The 24,748-nt window shown below is 40.3% G+C and overlaps 2 protein-coding genes across 5 annotated transcripts in view; one reads left to right on the top strand and one right to left on the bottom strand.

The window, feature by feature from the left end:
- Window positions 1-3,846: 3,846 nt before the first annotated feature.
- On the bottom strand, window positions 3,847-9,987 carry LOC135482164 (palmitoyltransferase ZDHHC4-like). The gene is made up of 6 exons (XM_064762022.1): window positions 9,828-9,987; window positions 8,704-8,867; window positions 8,169-8,242; window positions 7,348-7,652; window positions 6,645-6,889; window positions 3,847-4,777 (listed from the first exon to the last, which is right to left on the bottom strand). The coding sequence occupies exons 2-6, from the start codon at window positions 8,827-8,829 to the stop codon at window positions 4,460-4,462; spliced, it is 1,068 nt and encodes a 355-aa protein (XP_064618092.1). The 5' UTR covers window positions 8,830-8,867; window positions 9,828-9,987; the 3' UTR covers window positions 3,847-4,459.
- A 1,326-nt stretch (window positions 9,988-11,313) lies between these two features.
- Window positions 11,314-24,748, top strand: part of LOC135476241 (delphilin-like) — a 37,009-nt gene continuing 23,574 nt past the window's right edge. For 3 of the 4 annotated variants that reach the window (XM_064756211.1, XM_064756193.1, XM_064756219.1), the window contains exons 1-4: window positions 11,315-11,491; window positions 16,000-16,130; window positions 18,736-19,114; window positions 19,958-20,142. In XM_064756211.1, the coding sequence (XP_064612281.1) occupies window positions 18,748-19,114; window positions 19,958-20,142 (552 nt within the window). In that variant the 5' untranslated portion in view covers window positions 11,315-11,491; window positions 16,000-16,130; window positions 18,736-18,747. Of the gene's footprint in view, window positions 11,492-15,999; window positions 16,131-18,735; window positions 19,115-19,957; window positions 20,143-24,748 lie in introns of all 4 variants that reach the window. The other variant, XM_064756201.1, reaches the window with a different exon arrangement.

Genomic DNA, 24,748 nt, shown 5'->3' with positions numbered 1-24,748 from the left:
GCAAGCTCTCGGTGGGAACGGTTTGACATTGCAAGGTATAATTTGTTCGGAAATGACCCAGGAACTTCTCACCAGCTCATGTTGGCTGTCTTTCCGACCGAACATGGGGAAGCCTGGCAGAAACCTGCGAATAGTCGTGTATAAGTTGTATAAGAATAAGGCATAAAACACCAGTCAAATAAATAATTAAATATAATTTGTTTGGATTTACATAGCTAATTAACATAGATGGGCAGTACAATGGGATAACTTTTCCGGAAGAATGGCATCTCGTATTGTGCTGAATCAACTGGTTCATATGCCCAAATCATGGCATATTAGAGCCGGAGTCAACAAGCTATGACACTCAGACACTCGATGGTTCTTGTACATCACGTTGTGTGATTGCCTGGACCATCCTTTCTGTCCTAAGAGAAGTTACGAGTGTTAGTTTAAGACCAATTATTACCAACGAAAACGAATTATTTCTCCAGGGGACCAGTGTTAAGATTGTCTTAAATGGCTTTAAATATTGCTTTCTGTGTTTTTTCTCTCTCATCCGGTGATGATTGTTTGAGCAGCTAGAGGATACAGACATTGAGTGGAAACTTCAAAAGCACGGCACATTCAAGCAATGAGCATTCAAAGGAGAAATACTCCCTGGACGCAGTGGATAATACTTTTGAAGTTTTTGTGGGCGTGAAATCATACCGATAGAGATTTATAGCAGTGAACGATTCCTTGTGAAAATCCTGATCGTTACGTGAAGAAAACGTCCATGAAATGCATGAATTGTGCTGTTCTCATAGAAAAGATTTTGTGGTGAGGTACAACAGGCTAATTGGTTAAAAATTATGTGTGTATGTTTGTTAAGACTGCGTCAGCTTGTGGCCCTTTCCCGTCTGCTCATCTTATTAAGCATTCTTTTTGTTGAACAACGTATCGGGAAAATATGTGCCATGCGTTTAAGACATAACTTTTGAAGATGAAACTGAGAGATGTCTTCACAAGTTGAAGTGCTATATCCTTTTTTAAGCAAACTTGAGTCACATTTAAACATCGTCTACATGTTGACGACGTCGTCTTTCATGTCATCCCTCCGTGTCTAAAGCTCCATGGGACAGCCTTGTGATCTAGAGCTGTGGCCATATGAAGTGTTCTATAAAATCTGTGAAATGTTCACACCGCGGTGAAACCAATTGCATTTGTTTCTGAACATAAGCCTTTAATGTTGTTGTTCCCTTTTGCCATTATAACGTCACTAAGAATTCTGTGTCTATCAGATAACCCCAGGAATCGTAATGCAAGGCTGGGTAGAATCCTCGAATTATCGGGATTCTGGGAACTGCTCTGCTGACAACCGTATAAACATACCTCGAGTGGCTGCAGATCTTAACCTTCAACTAGCTAGCCGTAGGAAAATTGCAACGTTTGTAATATTACCGGTGAATCCCAGAATGTACATGATGGTCATATCTGCCCTTTGTTGTTAATTCGTTGCTAAACAGCTATGAATTATGCCGCGAACATATGACAGTGTGCTTAATTGACACTAATTGCGAAGCTGAACTCATAAACAGATGCCCCCTTTCTCAGTGTAATTGTACCATATGCCGTCAGCTGTTATCCGCTTCAACAACGAATTCAAGGCACGCATATTACCACTGGGCCAATGCGGACGATGTGTTCGAATCCATTAAATTTTAAGGTGAATGCAGAGTTCATCTGAACGTTTATGTTATTTCTTTCTTTTTTTTTCCATTAATAAAAACATGACTGCGTGAACCAACACGATACTTCGTTATAGCTTACTAGTCCCTTACCGGACAGCAAACATGTGGAAATGATTTTGGTTCACATGGTCATGTTTTTATGAAGGGAATTCCTGCAGGAAAACACCTTAAAATATCAAAATCTGCTTTTGACCGTACTTTTGTCTTTCGATAAGACAAAAAGTACAAATCGCATCACTCCAATTTTTCACCCACATATTCTTCAGTAACTGTACTTCTTACTCAAGTAAGTTTTACTTGTTTTTCCGCTGGAAAAATATTACACCCCCTTGCTGTACAGGACTGGGACGATTTCCTATCTAGTTGCGAGGTGTCCTTTATTCCACTGTATCGCGTCCCATCTAAAAGGCAATAAAGTATTCAGCGTGCCTCCTGTATTACATCTGAATACATGTATACCATGGCAGTCCTTATTCAGCTCATCTACTTCCCAACCACATCTATCAGACACAGCCATACTGACATCGTCTAGCCCGCTGTAACCACACCTATCAGACATGGCCATATTCACATCGTCTAGCTTGCTGTAACCACACCTATCAGACAGGGCCATGTTCCCATCGCTTATCACACTGTAACCACACCTATCAGACACGGAAACATTCACATCATCTCATCCACTGTAATCACACCTATCAGACATGGCCATATTCACATCGTCTAGCCCGCTGTTTTCACACCTATCAAACACAGCCATATTGACATCGTCTGGCCCACTGTAATCACACCTATCAGACACGGCCATATTCTCCTCTTCTGGCCCACTGTAACCACACCTATCAGACATAGCAATATTCACATCGTCTAGCCCGCTGTTTTCACACCCATCAGATACAGCCATATTGACATCGTCTGGCCCACTGTAATCACACCTATCAGACACGGCCATATTCTCCTCTTCTGGCCCGCTGTAACCACACTTATCAGACATAGCAATATTCACATCGTCTAGCCCGCTGTTTTCACACCAATCAGATACAGCCATATTGACATCGTCTGGCCCACAGTGATCACACCTATCAGACAGAGCCATATTCCCATCGTCCAGCCAGCTGTAACCACATCTATCAAACACAGCCATATTCTCATCGTCTAGTCCACTGTAACCATGCCTACCAGACACGGCCATATTCTCATCTTCTGGCCCGCTGTAACCATGCCTACCAGACACGGCCATATTCTCATCTTCTGGCCCGCTGTAACCACGCCTATCAGACACGGCCATGTTCTCATCTTCTGGCCCGCTGTAACCACGCCTATCAGACAGGGCCATATTCTCATCTTCTGGCCTGCTGTAACCACGCCTATCAGACACGGCCATATTCACATCGTCTAGCCAGCTGTAACCACACCTATCAAACACAGCCATATTGACATCGTCTGGCCCACTGTAATCACACCTATCAGACACGGCCATATTCACATCGTCTAGCCCGCTATAACCACACCTATCAGACACGGCCATATTCACATCGTCTAGCCCGCTGTAACCACACCTATCAAACACAGCCATACTGACATCGTCTGGCCCACTGTAATCACACCTATCAGACAGAGCCATATTCCCATCGTCCAGCCCGCTATAACCACACCTATCAGACACGGCCATATTCACATCATCTAGCCCACTGTCACCATATTTATTAAAACCCCTCTGCTCAACGAAGTTAGGGTTGGGGGTGGGAGGATAATTATATTCATACTTAGCCTATTTATGACTTGGAATAGTGCTATTCCATGTGTTCACATTTTGTCCACACAACTCTTCTTAAAGTACTGAACTAATTTCCATGAAACTAGGCATGCAGCTTCTCTATAATCTAAACTTATGCATACTTAAGTTTAATTACAATTAGGTTATTATTTTCATGATTACTCCCGTTCATGTACACTGTATTCTCTATTACTATATTTCTCCACTCAAACTGGATGTACCAGTAGTGCAATCAATGCACACCATGAAGGGCCAATGAGACAATCTGTATACAGCTAAACTTTATATTTCAAGCATCTATTCCAGTTAAAGCATTGGCGACAAAGTCCAATATGTATCAAGATAAGTAAAGACTTTGACAAAACACACATTTATTACTGTTGTAAGACCACACAAGTATACTGGTAACAAAAATTATCTTTCTTTTTCATGGCAAGCAAGGATAAAACCTTATGAATGTAATGAACAGACAAATTTGATCATGTATTAAAACAATGTATAGTAAATGGCATACTCTACACTGAATGCACGTGACAGAAACAGTCTGTATAACAACATATATATGCTAGGGATTTCAAAACTTTGACAGAACAAAATCAGGAAAACTGATTTAATTCATACCTTGTTAATGAAATAAATTACAACCACCTTCAACAATGTACATTTCTTGTGCCCACAAACCAAATCTTAATTCAGTACCACGTACCACACAAACTATTCCTGTTATTTAAAAAACAAATAAATCATACGTCTCACAGGAAAATCACAGAAATATCACCATATTTATCGAACTGACCTCCACATTCACATTAGCAAACCCTGGTCCTAAAGTCAAAACTCACTGATGTAAAAACAGGCACACTTCATATTCACTAATTTATCATGAACTAAAATATCATAACACAATTACAGTTCTCAATCCACCATGTGCAATTGTTGACCAAAGATACCAAATCTATTGTTGCATGAAAGATTATTTCTTTTTAATAGTACTTCGGAGGAATTTGTGCGGACAAAGTACTTCATAAATATTTTGACAAAATCCTTTATCAAACACATTTTTTCTTGGACTTCTTGAGCTTGTTGATGAGGTTCCATCATTACTTGTGCAAGAGTGTGCTTTATCCTCCTTAAACTGTAACCAGTCTCCATTCCTCTTGTAACGCTCGTTTGTAGTTTGATTGGTCGCCACTAGGAAGATGTGGTAGAGGGCAAAACCGCCCAAGGCAAAAGCCACAAATGTCAAACTTACCATGGTAAATACAATCCTCGGGAAATTGAGGAATAAATGCTGAAAGAGAAAAAAAACATAATGCTTGGTTGACTCTATTAATTTTAAAGCCATTAACAAAAACATGACCCCGGTAAAACATTGACAAGTTAGTGATTGTACAAAATTATTAACTGTGCTTCCTATTTACTAAGGCACAGCTGTGTGATCCTTTAGTAAATACAAATATTTGATATGCTTTTCACCAAAACCCCTAGTCCTCTTCACCTATAACCCACATAGCCCTACCAAGGATAAAAGAGTGGGTAGATTGTAGTGGGTAGTGGGTAGATCTTCAACCTAATGGATTCATACCTGATCTAAACATTTGCATAGCTTTAGAGTCTGTCACTTCACACAAGAATGAACTATGAACTATGGTCACAGATGGTGCAGAATTTTAAGCTATGACTATGGGTGACTTCAGCAAATCCAGGGTGGACTATGGGAAACCAGATATGTCAGGGATACTGTGAGTGTTCTGCAGCAATAAGGTCAAGATCAATAACAACTGTGGTTCAATGCTGTTTAACGTCATACTGAATAATTTATTGGCAGTCAATTGTAGTCACAGGAGTAGTCTCCCTTGTCCCTGAATATGATCACTTATTTATTTATTTACTTGATTGGTGTTTTACACTGTACTGAACATGTTCGTTCTGGAATAATATTCTCCAAATGATGGCATACAGCATTGGTTTGATTCTCTATACTGAGGGCTTTCACTTAGACAGAATATGTATCAAGATTTGTGTATAGGATTTGTTATAATCATGTCATTGCAAAAATATGCAATTCAAGCAAGAAAGTACATTTGATTTGAATAAGCCCAGCAATGTCTCAGTCAGTAAAAATAACAGTAAAAATACCAGTAAAAACACAGAAGCGCAATAAGTGAACCCATGATAAATCATTAACCTTTGGCATATTACTAAAACTTTCCCACATGTGATCTACATGAGTGGTCTTCAATCAACACTGCAGACAGCCACACGATTGTGGTCGACCCCACAAATAGCAAATTCCATGTCCAAGACCAGGTTTGAACCCTGGCTCAATGGAATGCACCCACACACAGGGGTGTAGGAAGCAAATAAAGGCTGATCACTATCCCAACCAATGAGACGAGGGTCCACCAAAGCCTTGGACACAATATAGCCGTACATGCATTTGAGCATGTTTTAATACAAAAAAATATTAATCCTCAAGACTGTAATTAAGCATACCACAAATTTTGGCACAAATTACATTATTGGCTAGCTTCCATACTTTACATCTACTGGATATATCAGTTTTAAAATATTTATTCAAACAGTGCGTGCAGATTAAGTGATCGATGTTAATTTATCAGAATAACGAGACCCGTAACCAGTGGGGTGGAGAAGTGATGTGGCAAGCAAAACAACTATCCCAGCTAAGTATAGCTGAGGGTGCAGGGGCCACCCAGGCCCAGAAGCTCTGGGATTCCAGAAGGGTGTAGACAGGTTCTAAACGCCTTTTCGACCAATTAAAGTTGTACAGAGCCTTTAAATTGAAAAATTTACTAAGTGTGCTTGTATGCTAAGATGGAGCTCATTAGATTGGTAAGTATTATCGCATCACTGAAAATATACCATAAAATAGGGCAAATAATGCTCTTTTCTGTTTTGCTTGCAGCTGGCAGATAAGATGTAGATGTAGGATAAACGTTTTTACTCCTTTCGAATGCTGTGTTAGACAGAAAGATTTTGCAAATTATGACAGTATATGATCAATAAAATGACAGTGCATTAATCTTTTCAAGTGGCACCCCTGCATCATACGCCACTGACACAAACCGCTCAGCAAACGGTATGAAGCTGCAAAAGGCTGCCAAAACAAAAAAGAATTAATGTATTGGGTAAATTACTTGTGCCAGAATCTTCAGAGTGATGGGCTGGACATTGCCAGAAGGATCAATGTAGTTTGTCTCCAACATGTTGAAATGGTTGACTACTAGAGCCAGTGTTCTCCAGCAGATTGCTACACCATTCACCGACATCACAACTATAGAGACGAGGAAGAGAATGAAGTACATGTGGTTAAGGCCTCCAATACAGTTGTTTGTCCAAATACAGTGGTGGTCGAATCTGTACACACATCGGTCACAGACACCTGAAAATATAGTCAAATCTATACACACAGGACACATATGTGGCAAATGGCAAATACATACTTTGGCAAATATAGACACCTCTGTCACAAGTACTGTCTTGATCAAATTTATGTGCACAAACTGAAACACCTGACAACAAAAAAGTACTGTCTCAAATTTATACACACAGGTGTGGGAAAATTGGCAAGTGACAAACAAAATCAACTTTAAGTACCTTTCATGCAATGCATGAAAGTTACAGCTATCAGCTTCTATAAGATTTCATCACTGTATAGAAATCTTGCTGTGTAAAGAACTTTACACATCACTGAATGGCTATACCACGGTAATACCATCTCTGCCAGGTTTACTAATTTTAACTTTAGATCTTACCACAATATACCAAAATTATAGCACCATGCACAATCCTACAGGAAGGACTACACAAACAGTGCATACATACAGCACAGACACTCACTGCAATGCTTTGAACGAGGAAGTTTGGGGATTACGCAAGTGCGACATTTCACACCCTCTTTGTACAGGACATCATCATAGGCATAGGCTGACTGGTAGTGCCGCTGGGTCCTGTGAGTTATCTCCCCTGGGTCAGTGGTACAGGTGAGGCTGAAGAACAGACTGTTCAATAATACCAGGACCATGGGCAGAAGAACATGATTCTCATGAGCAGCAAATGTGTACACGATGGGTAAAATGTCCACCACAAGCACAACATGTCCTGCCACTACCAGGCCTGTATATACCACCTGCAGGATATGATTCCTGCAATACAAAAACCAACACATGTACCACAAAAGTGACTCATTCTTCATGCTGAAGTATTAGATTATTTAACCAGATATTTTAGTGAAGTGGCACTGTAAATATGTCTACATTTGAATCAGTCTGCTGCTGATCACATGACTGATATATTGTTGACCAAAGCATTATAACACAGGGTGCCCCATTTCACAATGAGGGTGTAACTTAGGTTAGACGTAACTGTCATGACAACACATACTGTACCGATACATTGTTATGTTAGCTATGTTTGAAGTAGTGTTACATTTTCTTTGTTTAACAGGTTCAGAAAATCAAACAATCCTTATTACTTTGAAATTATTTCCTTTCACAAGCTCACATCCCCCAGAGTACATAGATTTTATCACACTTATTAAAAAAGATTTTTAATAACAATTTTTTAAAAACAAATTTATGAATCAAGCAGAATATCAAAATTTTTAATCAAAATAAATGCTTCAAGCTGAAAGTGAAAAGACATTTGTGTACGAAGCTTACCTCCTATAGAACATGCGGTCAATCGCTCCTGTGACCAAGTTTTTGAGTATTGGAGGCACTAGTCCAAGAAGAACCTATAACGAGACTCATAACATTGGATAGCAGACATCACACAATCAACAGTGCTGTACAACAATACAAGCTTAATAACTAATGATAGGATTAAAGAACACTGTTACACACTTATGTCTGCATATGTATTGAACAAATGCACTTAGTAACTGCACTTTGATTAATACCCTAGGTATAAACAAGTTATGTCCAGCATCCAAGCTCATTTCAATTATTTATTTATTTCTTTATTTAATTGGTGTTTTACGCCCTAGTCCAGAATATTTCACTCATACGACGGCGGCCAGCATTATGGAGGGCGGAAACCGCACAGAGCCCAGCAGAAACCCACAACTATCCACAGTTTGCTGGCAGACCTTCCCATGTACAGCCAGTGAGGAAGCCAGCATGAGCTGGACTTCAACTCATAGTGGTAAATGCTATGATAGTCCTTTAAATGTAACAGCAAAACACAACAACTTACCTCCAGCAAATGCTTCAGTAATTTCAAGAGTTTGTTTTGGAAAACAGTAGAGTCTGCATAGTAGTAGAGGATGACAATTATCCCGAAAACAATCAGGTAAACTGTCATAAATAGCACAAAGTCCATCCTTAATCCTCTGGTAATCAGTTATCTGTAATGGAAGTCTGTCCCAAAACAGAAATATACATTCAGACAATGACAAAACAATCTCAAAACAAAAACACAGTGGACCATATCATATGCACACAATGAAATACGTTTTCAACATTAAAATAGTTATCAGAATCATACAGGAAAGTATAATTTCTGATTATGCTGATGACATATGTATCAATATTGTTGCACTGCTGCAATCAATATATCACAGTATTGTGCTCTGGAAAGGTGCAGTGATGGTTTTTGCAGGGTTTTTTTTTTTTGTTTCTTTGTTTCTTTTTGTGAGATTTTTTTGGTAAAATCACAGATGTCCCATTACATGATTTCTGTATACATCCACCTGGTCTCTAGAAACAGTCAGATAAAAAAAAAAAAATTGTTCCAGTATGCTTAATATATAACTGCAAATTATCTTTAGCTGGTTTCAGCAGCAGTTACCATGGCAACTTGGTAACTGGCAGTTCGACATATATTGTATGATATGTTACGCCTCCTGTGCAAACTACCACATGTACGTGCATACATGTATGTATGCGTATATAGTATGTGTACTGGGTATGTTGCCTTTAATCTAAAAGTGTGTATGTCAAATACAGCCCTGGCCACTATACTATATGGCAATAAAATGACAAGACTAAAATTAAATCTAACATCCGCTGCTTATAGGTGACCAAGATCACAAGGTATGCCAACATAGCATACCGCCTTTGCCGGTATGTAATAAATTATGCATTCCAGGATTTGCCATAAGTAGTTTGACTGTGACAGTTCCATTTCCTCCTAACAATTAAACCACAATTAACTGCTAAACTGACTTGGCAATCTTTGACGACCGTATGCCGGATTAAAACTTCGAGTGCATTTACATTGATTCACTGATTACAAAATATTTTTATACCCCAGTCCTTAAAATAGAATTGATTGTAAACCATACGGGTGATCAGCTCGATGAATATGCTCTTATGTACGGTAACTCGGGTGTATTCAAGGATCATATCTCTCTGGCGCAATAAACACCTATTTAAAATAAAGACCATATCTCCTCTTAGCACACGGGACCACGTCGCCAACATGTAGTAAACAGCGTCATTTTCGTCTTATTTTGTGACGCTAATGTCATCTCCGCGAGTGATGTTCGCATCTGTCTGTGGCAGCTGTAGCGAGTTAGTTGATGGACTGCTGTGAATGTTACCCTAGGAACTAATTCTTCACGCGGCAGTAAAAGAGCGCGCTCTTTACACATTCTCATATCCCCGCCTCTACCTCCACCAAATAAACGTTTTCATCTTTCGCTTTTTTTTTTGATTTATGCTTCTGCTCGATTTCTTTTTAATCTAGGTCTCTGCGAGTTATATCCCAACCCAACTTAACGAAAAAGATCCAAAAACCCTAACATATATAGGCCTACATATACATATGTATGAAAATGAAAAATGTGTTTATTTTGAGTAATTTTTATCGTAAAAATGCGTGATTTAATTACTATTTATCACTTCGTGGGAAGAAAGTTTTATATTTAGCCCAATATTTAATATATTTCAATTATTTTATATGCTAAATACAATATAAAATAGAATAGAATTTTTTCTGTGTTTTAAGTTCTAAACATACAAGGCCGGAAAGTGTGTTCAGAGTAACAAGGATATAGGCAAATATGTACACGAAGTAGTTTCACTTTGGACAGAAAGTTGACTCTAAAAGAGATGTACAATGTATATAGGCTTACAGGCCACAGCATCTATACTGTTTATATCGGCGACCTTGTATGCTTGATAACAACTTAATTCTTCCGTGCTTAATAACGCGGTTTTGGTATCAGTTCTGAAGCGTAGCTCACTCAATAAATAGAAGTTGTGATCCATATATATCTTATTGTATTCTTCATAACAAATGACTAACATTATTCTAGAATTTTGTGAATTCCCTTTATTTAACCTCCTTTAATAATAATAATAGTAATAATACGTTCATTGCAGCCAGTAAGTCCATGTGTAGAGATTAGACATTTAGTCGAAAAGTTTTGTCATTGCTGTGAGAAAAGAGAAAGCACAATCACATCAGATGAGATACATGGTTACAGCTGGATTTAAGACTTTGGATAAAAGAGAAAACAGTCCTTCTTATGACTTCGCCATTAAAAGATACGTTATCAATGACGGATAATATTCATAAATATGAATAGGGCCTACAAGTGTATAGGCTAAATCCGTGATAATGTCTCCCATTTGTATAGGTCGAATTCCAAATTTATATTTACATTTCTTAGCTCTTATTTTAAATCAGTAAACCACAATAAAGGAAATTTTTGGTAAAACAGATTATCAGCATAAATTAAACAGATATAACTCACGTTCATGAACTTAGAAGTGCAAGTAAACGTTTATTATTCAGATAAATTGTCTGCAGGGATCCAGTCGCGCAGTGGCGAGCATTACAAACGTGGCGGGAAGATTAACTGTACAAAATATGTTTATCTCAACTATAGTTTGTCTTTTTTCAAGCGGAACGTGTTATGATGCCATATTTAATACAGTTCAATTAACGGATTCAAGCTTTGGTAGATTAATGTTTCTAGTTTTATAAGTTATAAACGAAAGCCGCCTCCGGCGTCGTGCGGGATACCTTATATACGGTACCGGTGATGTAAATGTACATGAAGATGATTTCAGATGTCTGTCTACCCCAAAGTAGCCAAGCAGCCACTTGCGTTATTGCCAGTCGTTGCGTTGAGCATTATAATGCATGCTTTATCAGTAAAAACATTTTGATCTGCTTTACGTGTATGATCTGCCTCATTACGGGTACCAAAAACTTTTATTACATATACATCCGTGCTTACATGGTGATCACTGTTAATACATTTGCAGATACATCCGTGCTTACATGGTGATCACTGTTAATACACATGCATGTACATCCATGCTTACATGGTGATCACTGTTAATACATATATATCCATGCTTCATGCTGATCACTGTTTTTAATAAATATTTTGTCTTATCACCTCAGTGAGGCTTTGCAGCAGACTTGGACCCTTTATCCCTCAGAACCGCCTCACGGCTAGACCTGAGTACTGCCTCACTGTTACACCTACCTGTAGTTGCAATATCCTTCATTTTCCTTCAGTACTTATTCACTACTATATAGGCCTACCAGTGCTGCCTGGCCTTATCCTGTAGTATTGCCTCAATGCTACAACCCAGTTCTGCCTCCCTGCTAAACCTAAACTACATTTGCATTTTCCTTCAGTACTTCCCCATTACTGCACTAAGGACTCCTAGTCTCATATGACTGAAAAATCATTAAGTACGATATGAAACCCTAAACACTCACTCGCTCACTCATTCCTCAATCCCAGTACTGACTGGCTGCCACGTATTTGCATATAGTTGCATCATTATTCAGTACTGAATCAGTGCTACACTCAGTTCTGCATTACCACTACATGTATATCTACATGAAATGTCATTATTCTCCCGTGGGCCTACTGTCTCACTACTTTACCTGGTAGTATTATTCCTCAGTTTTGTCTCACTGCTACACCCAACCTGTATTTGTATTTTTCTCGGGAACGGTCTCACTGCGGTATACACCCCAGTACTGCCTCAACGCTACACCTACAAGTGGTGACATTATACTTCGGTACATCCTCACCAACACACCCCAGTGCTGCCTCAACGCTACACCTACAAGTGGTGGCATTATACTTCGGTACATCCTCACCAACACACCCCAGTGCTGCCTCAACGCTACACCTACAAGTGGTGGCATTATACTTCGGTACATCCTCACCAACACACCCCAGTGCTGCCTCAACGCTACCCCTACAAGTGGTGGCATTATACTTCGGTACATCCTCACCAACACACCCCAGTACTGCCTCAACGCTACACCTACAAGTGGTGACATTATACTTCGGTACATCCTCACCAACACACCCCAGTGCTGCCTCAACGCTACCCCTACAAGTGGTGGCATTATACTTCGGTACATCCTCACCAACACACCCCAGTGCTGCCTCAACGCTACACCTACAAGTGGTGGCATTATACTTCAGTACATCCTCATCAACACACCCCAGTGCTGCCTCAACACTACACCTACAAGTGGTGGCATTATACTTCGGTACATCCTCACCAACACACCCCAGTGCTGCCTCAACGCTACACCTACAAGTGGTGGCATTATACTTCGGTACATCGTCACCAATACACCCCAGTGCTGCCTCAAGGCTACACCTACAAGTGGTGGCATTATACTTCGGTACATCCTCACCAACACACCCCAGTGCTGCCTCAAGGCTACACCTACAAATGGTGGCATTATACTTCGGTACATCCTCACCAACACACCCCAGTACTGCCTCAACGCTACACCTACAAGTGGTGACATTATACTTCGGTACATCCTCACCAACACACCCCAGTGCTGCCTCAACGCTACACCTACAAGTGGTGGCATTATACTTCGGTACATCCTCCCCAACACACCCCAGTGCTGCCTCAAGGCTACACCTACAAGTGGTGGCATTATACTTCGGTACATCCTCGCCAACACACCCCAGTGCTGCCTCAACGCTACACCTACAAGTGGTGGCATTATACTTCGGTACATCCTCGCCAACACACCCCAGTGCTGCCTCAAGGCTACACCTACAAGTGGTGGCATTATATTTCGGTACATCCTCGCCAACACACCCCAGTGCTGCCTCAAGGCTACACCTACAAGTGGTGGCATTATACTTCGGTACATCCTCGCCAACACACCCCAGTGCTGCCTCAAGGCTACACCTACAAGTGGTGGCATTATACTTCGGTACATCCTCGCCAACACACCCCAGTGCTGCCTCAAGGCTACACCTACAAGTGGTGGCATTATACTTCGGTACATCCTCGCCAACACACCCCAGTGCTGCCTCAAGGCTACACCTACAAGTGGTGGCATTATACTTCGGTACATCCTCGCCAACACACCCCAGTGCTGCCTCAAGGCTACACCTACAAGTGGTGGCATTATACTTCGGTACATCCTCGCCAACACACCCCAGTGCTGCCTCAAGGCTACACCTACAAGTGGTGGCATTATACTTCGGTACATCCTCGCCAACACACCCCAGTGCTGCCTCAAGGCTACACCTACAAGTGGTGGCATTATACTTCGGTACATCCTCACCAACACACCCCAGTGCTGCCTCAAGGCTACACCTACAAGTGGTGGCATTATACTTCGGTACATCCTCGCCAACACACCCCAGTGCTGCCTCAAGGCTACCCCTACAAGTGGTGGCATTATACTTCGGTACATCCTCGCCAACACACCCCAGTGCTGCCTCAAGGCTACCCCTACAAGTGGTGGCATTATATTTCGGTACATCCTCGCCAACACACCCCAGTGCTGCCTCAACGCTACACCTACAAGTGGTGGCATTATACTTCGGTACATCCTCACCAACACACCCCAGTGCTGCCTCAAGGCTACACCTACAAGTGGTGGCATTATACTTCGGTACATCCTCACCAACACACCCCAGTGCTGCCCTACTACTACACTTCAATAGTAGCATTATCCTTCAGTACTGCCTCACCGCTACTGTATTACATAACCACTTTGTATTACCGCCTCACTGCTACTATACAGCACTACCTAAATACTCCAGCATAATACTGCTTCACCGCTACACTACAGTACTACCTAAACTTCTGCACCATGTTACTGCAACACTACAGTACAATTTAACTACTGCATCATAATACTGCCTCACTAATAAAATACAGTACTGTCTAACTACTGCACCACAATATTCCCTCACTGTTACACTACAGTACTAACTACTGCACCATAATACTGCCTTACTGCTACATTACAGTACTATTTAAACTACTGCACCATAATACTACCTTGTTCAACACAACAATACTATCTAAACTACTGCACTATAATGCTGCCTCGCTGCTACAATACAGTACTACCTAACCTCTGAACCATTATACTGCCTCACTGCCACATTACAGTACTACCAAACTACTGCACCATACTATTGCCTCGCTGCAACATAACAGTACTATCTAACTACTGCACCATAAGACTGCCTCACTCTTACACTACAGTACTACGATACCTAACCTCTGAGCCATTATACTGCCTCACTGCTTCACTATAGTACTATCTAAACTACTGCACCATAATACTACCTTTCAGCAACACAACAGTACTATCTAAACTACTGCACCATAAAACTGCCTCACTCCTATACTACAGTACTGCCATACCTAACCTCTGAACCATTATACAGCTTCACTCCAACACTACAGTTCTATCTAACTGCAGTTGCTGTGAGTTCAAGTCAACTGACTTCTCCGGTCGTAAGTGGGAAGGTCGGTCAGCAACCTGCAGATGGTCATGGGTTTCTCCCAGGCTCTTCTCGATTTCTTCCCAGCATTTCTAATGCTGGCGGCCGTCATGTAAGTGAAATATTCTTAAGTACAGCGTAAAATACCAATGAAATAAATAAATAAATCTAACTACTGCCTCATTGCAACAAAACAGTACTATCTAACTACTGCACCATAATACTGCCTTACTGCTACACTAGAGAACTAACTACTGCACAATATGCTACCTCACTGCTACAATACAGGACTATCTAACCACTGCACAATGACACTGCTCACTGCAACACTAATACCTGACTACTGCACCATAATACTGCCTTACTTCTACACTGCAGTATTTAACTCCTGCACTACAGTACTCGCTCGCTACTATACAGATGTAGTGGACCACTGCTATACAAATTACTGATAAAGTGCAACCAGCGTGTGCTACCCCACTGCAGCACTCCATCACTGCTGCCTCACCACTATCCTCATTTGTACCTCATTGCTACAGCTAGTAACACTGTCATCCAGCATCACATCATTGCTACTTGTGTATCCAAGTATTTTATGTATTAGAGATAGATCCATCTACTACATCGTTTGATTTGTCTCTTTCATTATATGTTCTCATCTACCACGTGTATTCGGTCAGGTCACTGGTGAAGCGTTCTTATTGATCTTACTCCATGCTGTTACAGGCTTATTTAAATATTGATTGGGCCTATGGACTGCTCTCTTTCTATATGTAATGGTAATGTTGTAGGGAGCAATGTTGAAGCAGCCTGCCCTGGCACTCCAAAGTGGAGAACATCTTACCTGGATACCATGAAGAGAAGGATTGTACCAAGGCTGTAGGACTTACCAACAATATATAACTGCATTAAAACAGATCAGGTAATTTTTGGTTTTACTTTTATTAATATTCTTTAAGTTTGTTTTGTGAATGTAATGTTTATGACAAGATTTTGTGTCGGGGGGAGGGGGGGAGGGGGGGTTGTTAGCTTACTGCATACTGACTTAGAAGCTACATAACTAAACATCTATTGATTTTTCTTTCTTTAAATATTATTAGCTCACTAAAATAACCATGACATGTATACTTGGATTGATTTGTACCTTAGTTTATTTCAACCTATAAATTTTCATATGTGTGTGGAATGCTTTTATAAAACGTTTATAATTACTTGGGTTTACTGAATGTATATCTAACATTGTAACAACAGCAATGTACTGACAGCCAGTCATCACCAGTACAGCCAGACTGTTGTATTCTACCACACCTGTTATATAAAATATAGCCTTCACAATTAACATGACCCCACCTGACTCAATGCTTCATTTCACTTGATCGAGGATTGTTTGCAGTCCGTATTATGAATGACTTTTTGCCAAATATTTTTCCACCATGTGCTGCATGGTCTTTATTATTTCTGTTACATAAGGCTTCCGTTGTATATTACCAGTACATATGTATAGGTGTGCATGATCATTGTACATGTAGTTAGTATCATACTAGTAGTATACCTTTGCCAGCCTTGAGGGCTTAGTGCTCTTAAAATGTGGAGAAGTATAGTATGTGTACATGTATGTTGATCAGGGGAAAAGTAAATAAAAATAATTTTCTCCGAAACAACTCATTGTACACATAGAGTCATTCCATGCGTATACATGTGCCCAGAATTTGCATTACAGTACCTACAGTTTGCAGATCAGGTAATGCGGGAGTTAATTAAATGATCTGTGGTTAATAGGTCATGAAAAACTTCTGGTATCTGTGGTTTACTGGCAAAGAGGTGTACGTGTTATTTGTGGTTCACTAGTAATAAAACAGGCATGTTATCTATTGTACAATGGTAATGCGATAGGTGTGTCATTTGCAGTTTGGAATGAAACAGGAGTGTCATTTGTGGTTTACCAGCAATGAGATGAGTGTGTCATTTCTGGTTCACTAGTGATGAGACAAGCGGGTCATTTGTGGTTCACTGGTAATGAGACAGGTGTGCGATCTGTGGTTCAGAGGTATTGAGATGGGTGTGTTACCCATAGGTTTGCTTTGCAGGAATCCACCGGAATCTAGGTCAAATGTAGTGCCACACTTACTCCAAATGAAAGTAACTCCTATGTGAAATAATGTGTGAAAAAAAGTCAAACAAAAGGCGCATTACGGCGTTGTTTACGGTCATGCGTCCAGTTGTTGAGAGGAAGCACAGTTATGAACTGGAAATATGAGAGCAGTTAGTAATTTTGAAAATTATTTTTGTGACTTTGTTACTTTCTTAAATTTGGTTTACGGGTCGAATCATGGCAAGAATCGGATTCCTGGATTTCCGTTCAAAGTGAAGCCCTGTATTGTCTATGGTTTACAGAAAATGAGACGGATTTGTCATTTGTGGTTTACAAGTAATGAGATGTGTGTCATTTGTAGTTCACAGGTAATGAAATGTCATTTGTGGTACAGGTATCATTTGTGGTACAGGAATGCAAATGAGACAGGTATAACATCCATGCTTTACAGGAAATGAGACAGATGTGATGCCCATAGTTTACAGGAAATGAGACAGTTTACAGGAAATGAGACAGTTTACAGGAAATGAGACAGATGTGTTGCCCGTGGTTTACAGGAAATGAGACAGATGTGATGCCCATGGTTTACAGGAAATGAGACAGTTTACAGGAAATGAGACAGATGTGTTGCCCGTGGTTTACAGAAAATGAGACAGATGTGTTGTCCGTGGTTTACAGGAAATGAGGCAGATGTATTGCATGTGGTTTACATGTAATGAGACAGATGTGTTGCCCGTGGTTAACAGGTAATGAGATAGATGTGTTGCCTGTGGTTAATAGGAAATGAAACATGTGTTGTCTGTGGTTTACAGGTAATGAGACAGATGTGTTGCCTGTCATTTACAGGTAATGAGACAGATGTGTTGTCTGGTTAACAGGAAATGAGACAGATGTGCTGTCTGTAGTTTACAGGTAATGAAACAGATGTGTTGTCTGTAGTTAACAGGAAATGAGACAGATGTGTCGTCTGTGGTTAACAGGTAATGGGACAGATGTGTTGCATGTGGTTTCCAGGTAATTCCTGCGGTTAACAGGAATTGAGACAAACACGTTCTTTGTGGTTAACAGGTGATGAGACATGTCTTGTCTGTGGTTAACAGATAATGAGACAAATGTGTTGTCTGGTGGTTTACAGGTAATGAGACAAGTGTGTTACATGTATCTGCATTTATTTCAGAGTTTACTACACATACATTAAATATATAGGAATGTAGCTTGTTTTCCAAGGTGCCATTATGTATATTTGTAACGGCCATATGTGAAGAGGTCAGCTAGCTGCCAGTCACCTGCGGATGGTTGTGGCTTTCCCCCAGACTCAGCCTAGTTTCCTCATCCCCTATGGCTGGTTACCGTTCTTAAACACTGTATCACTGGAATGTTCTTAAGTATGACTTAAAGCATGAAATAAATAAATAAATGTATTTGTAATCAACAGAACTTTGTCCTGATGCCACTCATAATGACTGGGAAGTGGCCGCGAGCGTTTGGCTTCGACATCGCAGGTCGTGGCCCAAGTTACGTGACAGCTGTGGAGAAGGGTGGAAGTGCTGATCGGGCGGGTTTACTTGCCGGGGACCACATTCTGGGTGTGAATCAGGAGGATGTGAGGAGCACCCCTGCTGATGTGGTCAAGACAATTGCTCGTAAGAGTCGGCATCAACCACCCACACTGAGCGTTGTTTCTCACTTACACCAAGTGAACATGTCACCTGACCCTATCAAGGGATTCGGCTTCAGTGTCCGTGACGACCATCCGATCATAATTGGAAAGATCGAGCCTGGTACTCCAGCAGCTAAATCAGGACTAGCTGAAGGTATGCAGAAATAAAAGGACTTTCTGTAGGAATATTACTGGTTGTTGCTGCCATTACAGATAAAAAGCAGAATCAACTAGCTTAGATTTCTTCTGTAACAAGTAAATGCCTCCTTGTAGCTGTTTGTGTTTTTAATGCAAGAAATATACTGTTGTCTAATTTTTACTGTCTGTTGCTTCACATTTTATCCATGTTTCTACCTTCATCAGAAATAAAGATATGTATGAAGTTATTTTGATGTTTGCAGGCTTTGCTAGGAACTGCTAAACTCTAGAGATTGTCATGCAAAACACAAAATTGTCTTCAAACATATATAGGGGGCCTCTGTGGCTCAGTTGGTTAACACACTAAGACCAGTGTTGTTGCTGTGAGTTCAAGTCCAGCTCTGCCCGGTTTCCTCCCACCATAATGCTGGCCGCTGTCGTATAAGTGAAATATTCTTGAGTATGGCATAAAACACCAATCAAATAAATAAATAAATCAAATGTGTATATTTACACCAATGAGCCTGCCCCTTTCCACTTCAACATTTGTATTACAATCCTTTCAGACACGTTCGGATAATTTGAAGTATTTAACATAGAAGCCACATTCAGACATTATAAGCATCATAAAAAGCCTTTACCTCTGCTATTTGATCAATCTTCCTTTATATAATAATTATAAATGAAACTTATTATAAATGATTGTGTAAACCATGGTTTGCATGTGTCATAATTAAATGACTTTAAAATTGCCTTTGTCCATAATAACCTTTACATATAATACCATTAATAATAATGATCAAAAATACAGATACCTGTGTGTTATGGTATTGAGATATTTTAAATATTATCTCCACAGGGGACATAATCCTTGGAGTAAACGGTCACCCTGTACAGAGTTTGGATGGTTTGGGGGAAGTCCTGGATGGACGCTCTAGACGTGTCAGCCTCTTCTTCATTCCTGTGGGTCGTAACCTTCAGGCCATTCCCTCTGACCTGAGGTCAGAGGTCAGAGTTCACAGAGCTAGACAGCTGTACAAAAAGGTTGGTTACATGCACAAACCAGATTACATTCTATTCAGTTATATTTTATTACAGTACAGTGTTATGAACAAAGGGATCTTGGAATATTGTTGGAGTATTCAGAATGAAAGTACACGTATGTGTTTATCTCAGATTACAACAGATATACTTGTAGATGTAAATCAACTTCTCTGTGAAGTTGTAGACAATTACGTCCTTCGGGTGTATGAATAGCCTATGTTGTGTGCATCATACATGAAGTATAGGATTACATATCGAGGAGACCTGGGTGTCAGCCATATACATGTGAAGGAGACCTGGGTGTCAGCCATATACATATGAAGGAGACTTGGGTGTCAGCCATATACATATAGAGGAAACCTGAGTGTCAGCAATATACATGTGAAGGAGACCTGGGTGTCAGCCATATACATGTGAAGGAGACCTGGGTGTCAGCCATATACATGTGAAGGAGACCTGGGTGTCAGCCATATACATGTGAAGGAGACCTGGGTGTCAGCCATATACATGTGAAGGAGACCTGGGTGTCAGCCATATACATGTGAAGGAGACCTGGGTGTCAGCCATATACATGTGAAGGAGACCTGGGCGTCAGCCATATACATATGAAGGAGACTTGGGTGTCAGCCATATACATGTGAAGGAGACCTGGGTGTCAGCCATATACATATAGAGGAGACCTGGGTGTCAGCCATATACATATAGAGGAGACCTGGGTGTCAGCCATATACATATAGAGGAGACCTGGGTGTCAGTAATATACATATATAGGAGACCTGGGTGTCAGCCATATACATGTTAAGGAGACCTTGGTGTAAGTCATATACATGTGAAGGAGACCTGGGTGTCAGCCATATACATATAGAGGAGACCTGGGTGTCAGCCATATACATATAGAGGAGACCTGGGTGTCAGTAATATACATATATAGGAGACCTGGGTGTCAGCCATATACATGTTAAGGAGACCTTGGTGTAAGTCATATACATGTGAAGGAGACCTGGGTATCAGCCATATACATATAGAGGAGACCTGGGTGCCAGCCATATACATATAGAGGAAACCTGAGTGTCAGCAATATACATGTGAAGGAGACCTGGGTGTCAGCCATATACATGTGAAGGAGACCTGGGTGTCAGCCATATACATGTGAAGGAGACCTGGGTGTCAGCCATATACATGTGAAGGAAACCTGGGTGTCAGCCATATACATGTGAAGGAGACCTGGGTGTCAGCCATATACATGTGAAGGAAACCTGGGTGTCAGCCATATACATGTGAAGGAGACAGGTGTCAGCCATATACATGTGAAGGAAACCTGGGTGTTAGCCATATACATGTGAAGGAGACTTGGGTGTCAGCCATATACATGTGAAGAAGATCTGGGTGTCAGCCATATATGTATAAAGGAGACCTGAGTGTCAGTCATATACATGTGAAGGAGACCTGGGTGTCAGTCATATACATGTGAAGGAGACCTGGGTGTCAGTCATATACATATGAAGGAGACCTGGGTGTCAGCCATATACATATAGAGGAGACCAGAGTGTCAGTAATATACATATAGAGGAAACCTGGGTGTCAGCCATATACATATACAGGAGACCAGAGTGTCAGTAATATACATGTGAAGGAGACCTGGGTGTCAGCCATATTATATAGTTGTATTGTACGTGTACAACTGTACTGCATATATTCCCCCACTCTCACTGTTCGGGGGACCTTGCTGACAAGAAGCGGTCGACCATACTCATGTGGTCGTTTGCTTTATAGTCTTATGTTTTTTATAGACTGCTTGTCTTCCGCCAATATGGTGTGCATATCTGCACATCACTGTAAAAGTGTAAAATCCTTGAGACTGGCATTAAACAGGGATCAAATGAATAAAGGAATGAAATTTTGCAAAAAAGTAATGTATTTTATGAACATTGTCTGTGGTGTGAACATCATCATCATCATCATCGTACGTCTAGCATACTTCATTGTGTTGACACTAATCAGTCTGTCAGTGATATTTACACATGAAGAGGCCTTAATGACTCATAGTCATACACTTATGATATGACTGACAAGTGTATGTATCCAGTCTGCTGTATGAACACGCCGGCATACATATATTGACAGCTCCACCTAGCAGCTGGACCCTTATCCCCCCCCCCCCCCCCCCGCCCACTTTCCCCACCCTCAGTGGTTTAAGAGCAACTCCCCATCGGCATTGATCACCACAGAAGTGTTCAGCTACTACACGGCCCGCCAGATCTCTCACAGCGAAAATATGAAAAATCTTTAAAATTTCAATTCCTGTGTGTTATAGAAAAGACGGGACCATGCAGAACAGCTGTTACCTATATACTTTACCTGTTTGTTGCGCGGCTGAGTCAGGCAACCGTTGTCAGGTATACACATCTCTGACTATGATCTGTACAAGGAAGAAATCCCTGCGTATTATTGATGCAGATGTGACTTATGTCTGATCAGATAGGTAGATATGTGTACGTGGTTTCACATAGTGTCCAATTCACACGTAGAAAAGCTGGAGTGTTTGGTACAATGCTGAAGCATGCATGGACTAAGCGATCGGTATATGACACAATTTCTATTTGTACATGTAGATCATAGTTATAATATGTATGTTCTTGTAATAGATTTAATATTACAAGATTAATTATTTAATTATATTATTAAGATTTAGTGTATAGACTTAGCTGATGATGTTCACTTACATGCTTATGTGCTTGTTTCCAGTGTTGAGCATTACCTATGGATGTTAACAGTTCACAGCTCATCTAGATGATGAACATAGCAAAGACCACTTGTATCTGAAGTGTTTGATACTTTAATTCCATTTTGGGCCAACTGACATTTCAGTTAATGCACTGTAGTTAGATTATAATGTGGAAAAAAGTCCAAAATGTAAATTTATTGCTCAGTTATTATTTATTTATCAATTTATTGATTTAGAAATCTATAAATGTACAGAATGACAGATCTATAATGTCGGATCTACAAGTGCAAGATATGCACGTGATTTATATTTAACTTCAAAGTAATAATTATGCCACATATTATCTAGTTAACCATTTAGTTTATAATTTAGTTAATTCAAATCAGTTGTTACAGATTGTTGGCCAGTCAGTGTCTTACATGTATCTCAGTTGTAACAATTATTCCCAAACAAAGTGGCTTACATGGTTCATACTTAATGTCTAACTTGTGCTGGCTTGTGGGATACAGTTTTAAATCGTTAGTTTAGTTTGGTACATGAAGCCTGGCATGGGGGTTCCCCTAAAGCTATGTCCAACTTTTACTATCCATAATACTTACATAGATGTCGCTTACTATACCTGTATTGCTTAATAATCTTAAAATTTGTATTTGCAAAGCAAGTGAAATCACCTGAAATTTCCTGTGTTTACAAAGAATAGAATTATTGCCTTTCAGATATCAGATGTATCTGTAATATTTATACTGTTAAAAATATTCTAAAGTTTAAAACAGTTACAGTGCAACTCTTTTTATAAATTTTAAGAACTTAATTATCAGTGTTGAATGGTTAATACATGTGCACATGACGAGGCTGATATTTTGTGAAAGGTAATTAATTTAGCTATTCGAAAACAACAGCAAATATTTGATTGGATTTTGCGCTGATCTTTGTTTCTAATTCTCCAGTAAAGCCCCTTTAATGACAGGCTATGACAACAAGGAAAAATCAATTCCTGCAAACATGACCATTTAAGTGAAATCTTAATGAGTATAGATTAAAACATGAAGTAAATAATTAAATAAATGAAAACGTTGTACAAATGTACCTGTATCAGAATCACATAGATGAAGCTGTTTTCATACAACCACTACAGGTTAGTTCCACTTCTTAGGTGTGGAAATCAGCTCTATGTTAAAGTTACCTAGTCATCCACTTTTTATGGAATGTCACAACTCTTGTGATTATGAAACAGCAGCAATTGTTGACAGATTTTAGCTGTAGGGGTCTTCGCCTTGACCCATAGGTATTCAGGCATACAGCTCTGTAATCTCTATATGTGTGTATTAACTGATTAACCTGTAATCAATGGCTAATACATCTGCTGGAGTAGTCGTTCCTAATTACCTGGGCCGATCAGATTAATTATTTAGTGCCAGTGGTAATTAGGTAGTATATAGGAGATTTTGCCTAGCTTCCCTAGCTAGATTGATTCAGGGGTCTGTCGCCCATATCAGACTACCTGTACATGTTATAACTCACCAGTCAGACATCTGTACATGTTAGAGCTCACCCCTGTCAGACTACCTGTAACATGTTAGAGCTCACCCCTGTCAGACACCTGTACACGTTACAGCTCCCCTTCGTCAGACCACCTGTACATGTTACAGCTCACACGTCAGACCACCTGTACATGTTAGAGCTCACCCCTGTCAGACCGCCTGTACATGTTAGAGCTCATCCCTGTCAGCCCACCTGTACATGTTAGAGCTCATCCCTGTCAGCCCACCTGTACATGTTAAAGCTCACCCCTGTCAGACCACCTGTACATGTTAAAGCTCACCCTTGTGAGACCACCTGTACATGTTAAAGCTCATCCTTGTGAGACCACCTGTACATGTT

This window comes from Liolophura sinensis, chromosome 1 (genome assembly GCF_032854445.1).
Source record: "Liolophura sinensis isolate JHLJ2023 chromosome 1, CUHK_Ljap_v2, whole genome shotgun sequence".
In the NCBI taxonomy this organism is placed as follows: Eukaryota; Metazoa; Mollusca; class Polyplacophora; order Chitonida; family Chitonidae; genus Liolophura; species Liolophura sinensis.
This window is presented reverse-complemented; position numbering and strand designations above follow the sequence as displayed.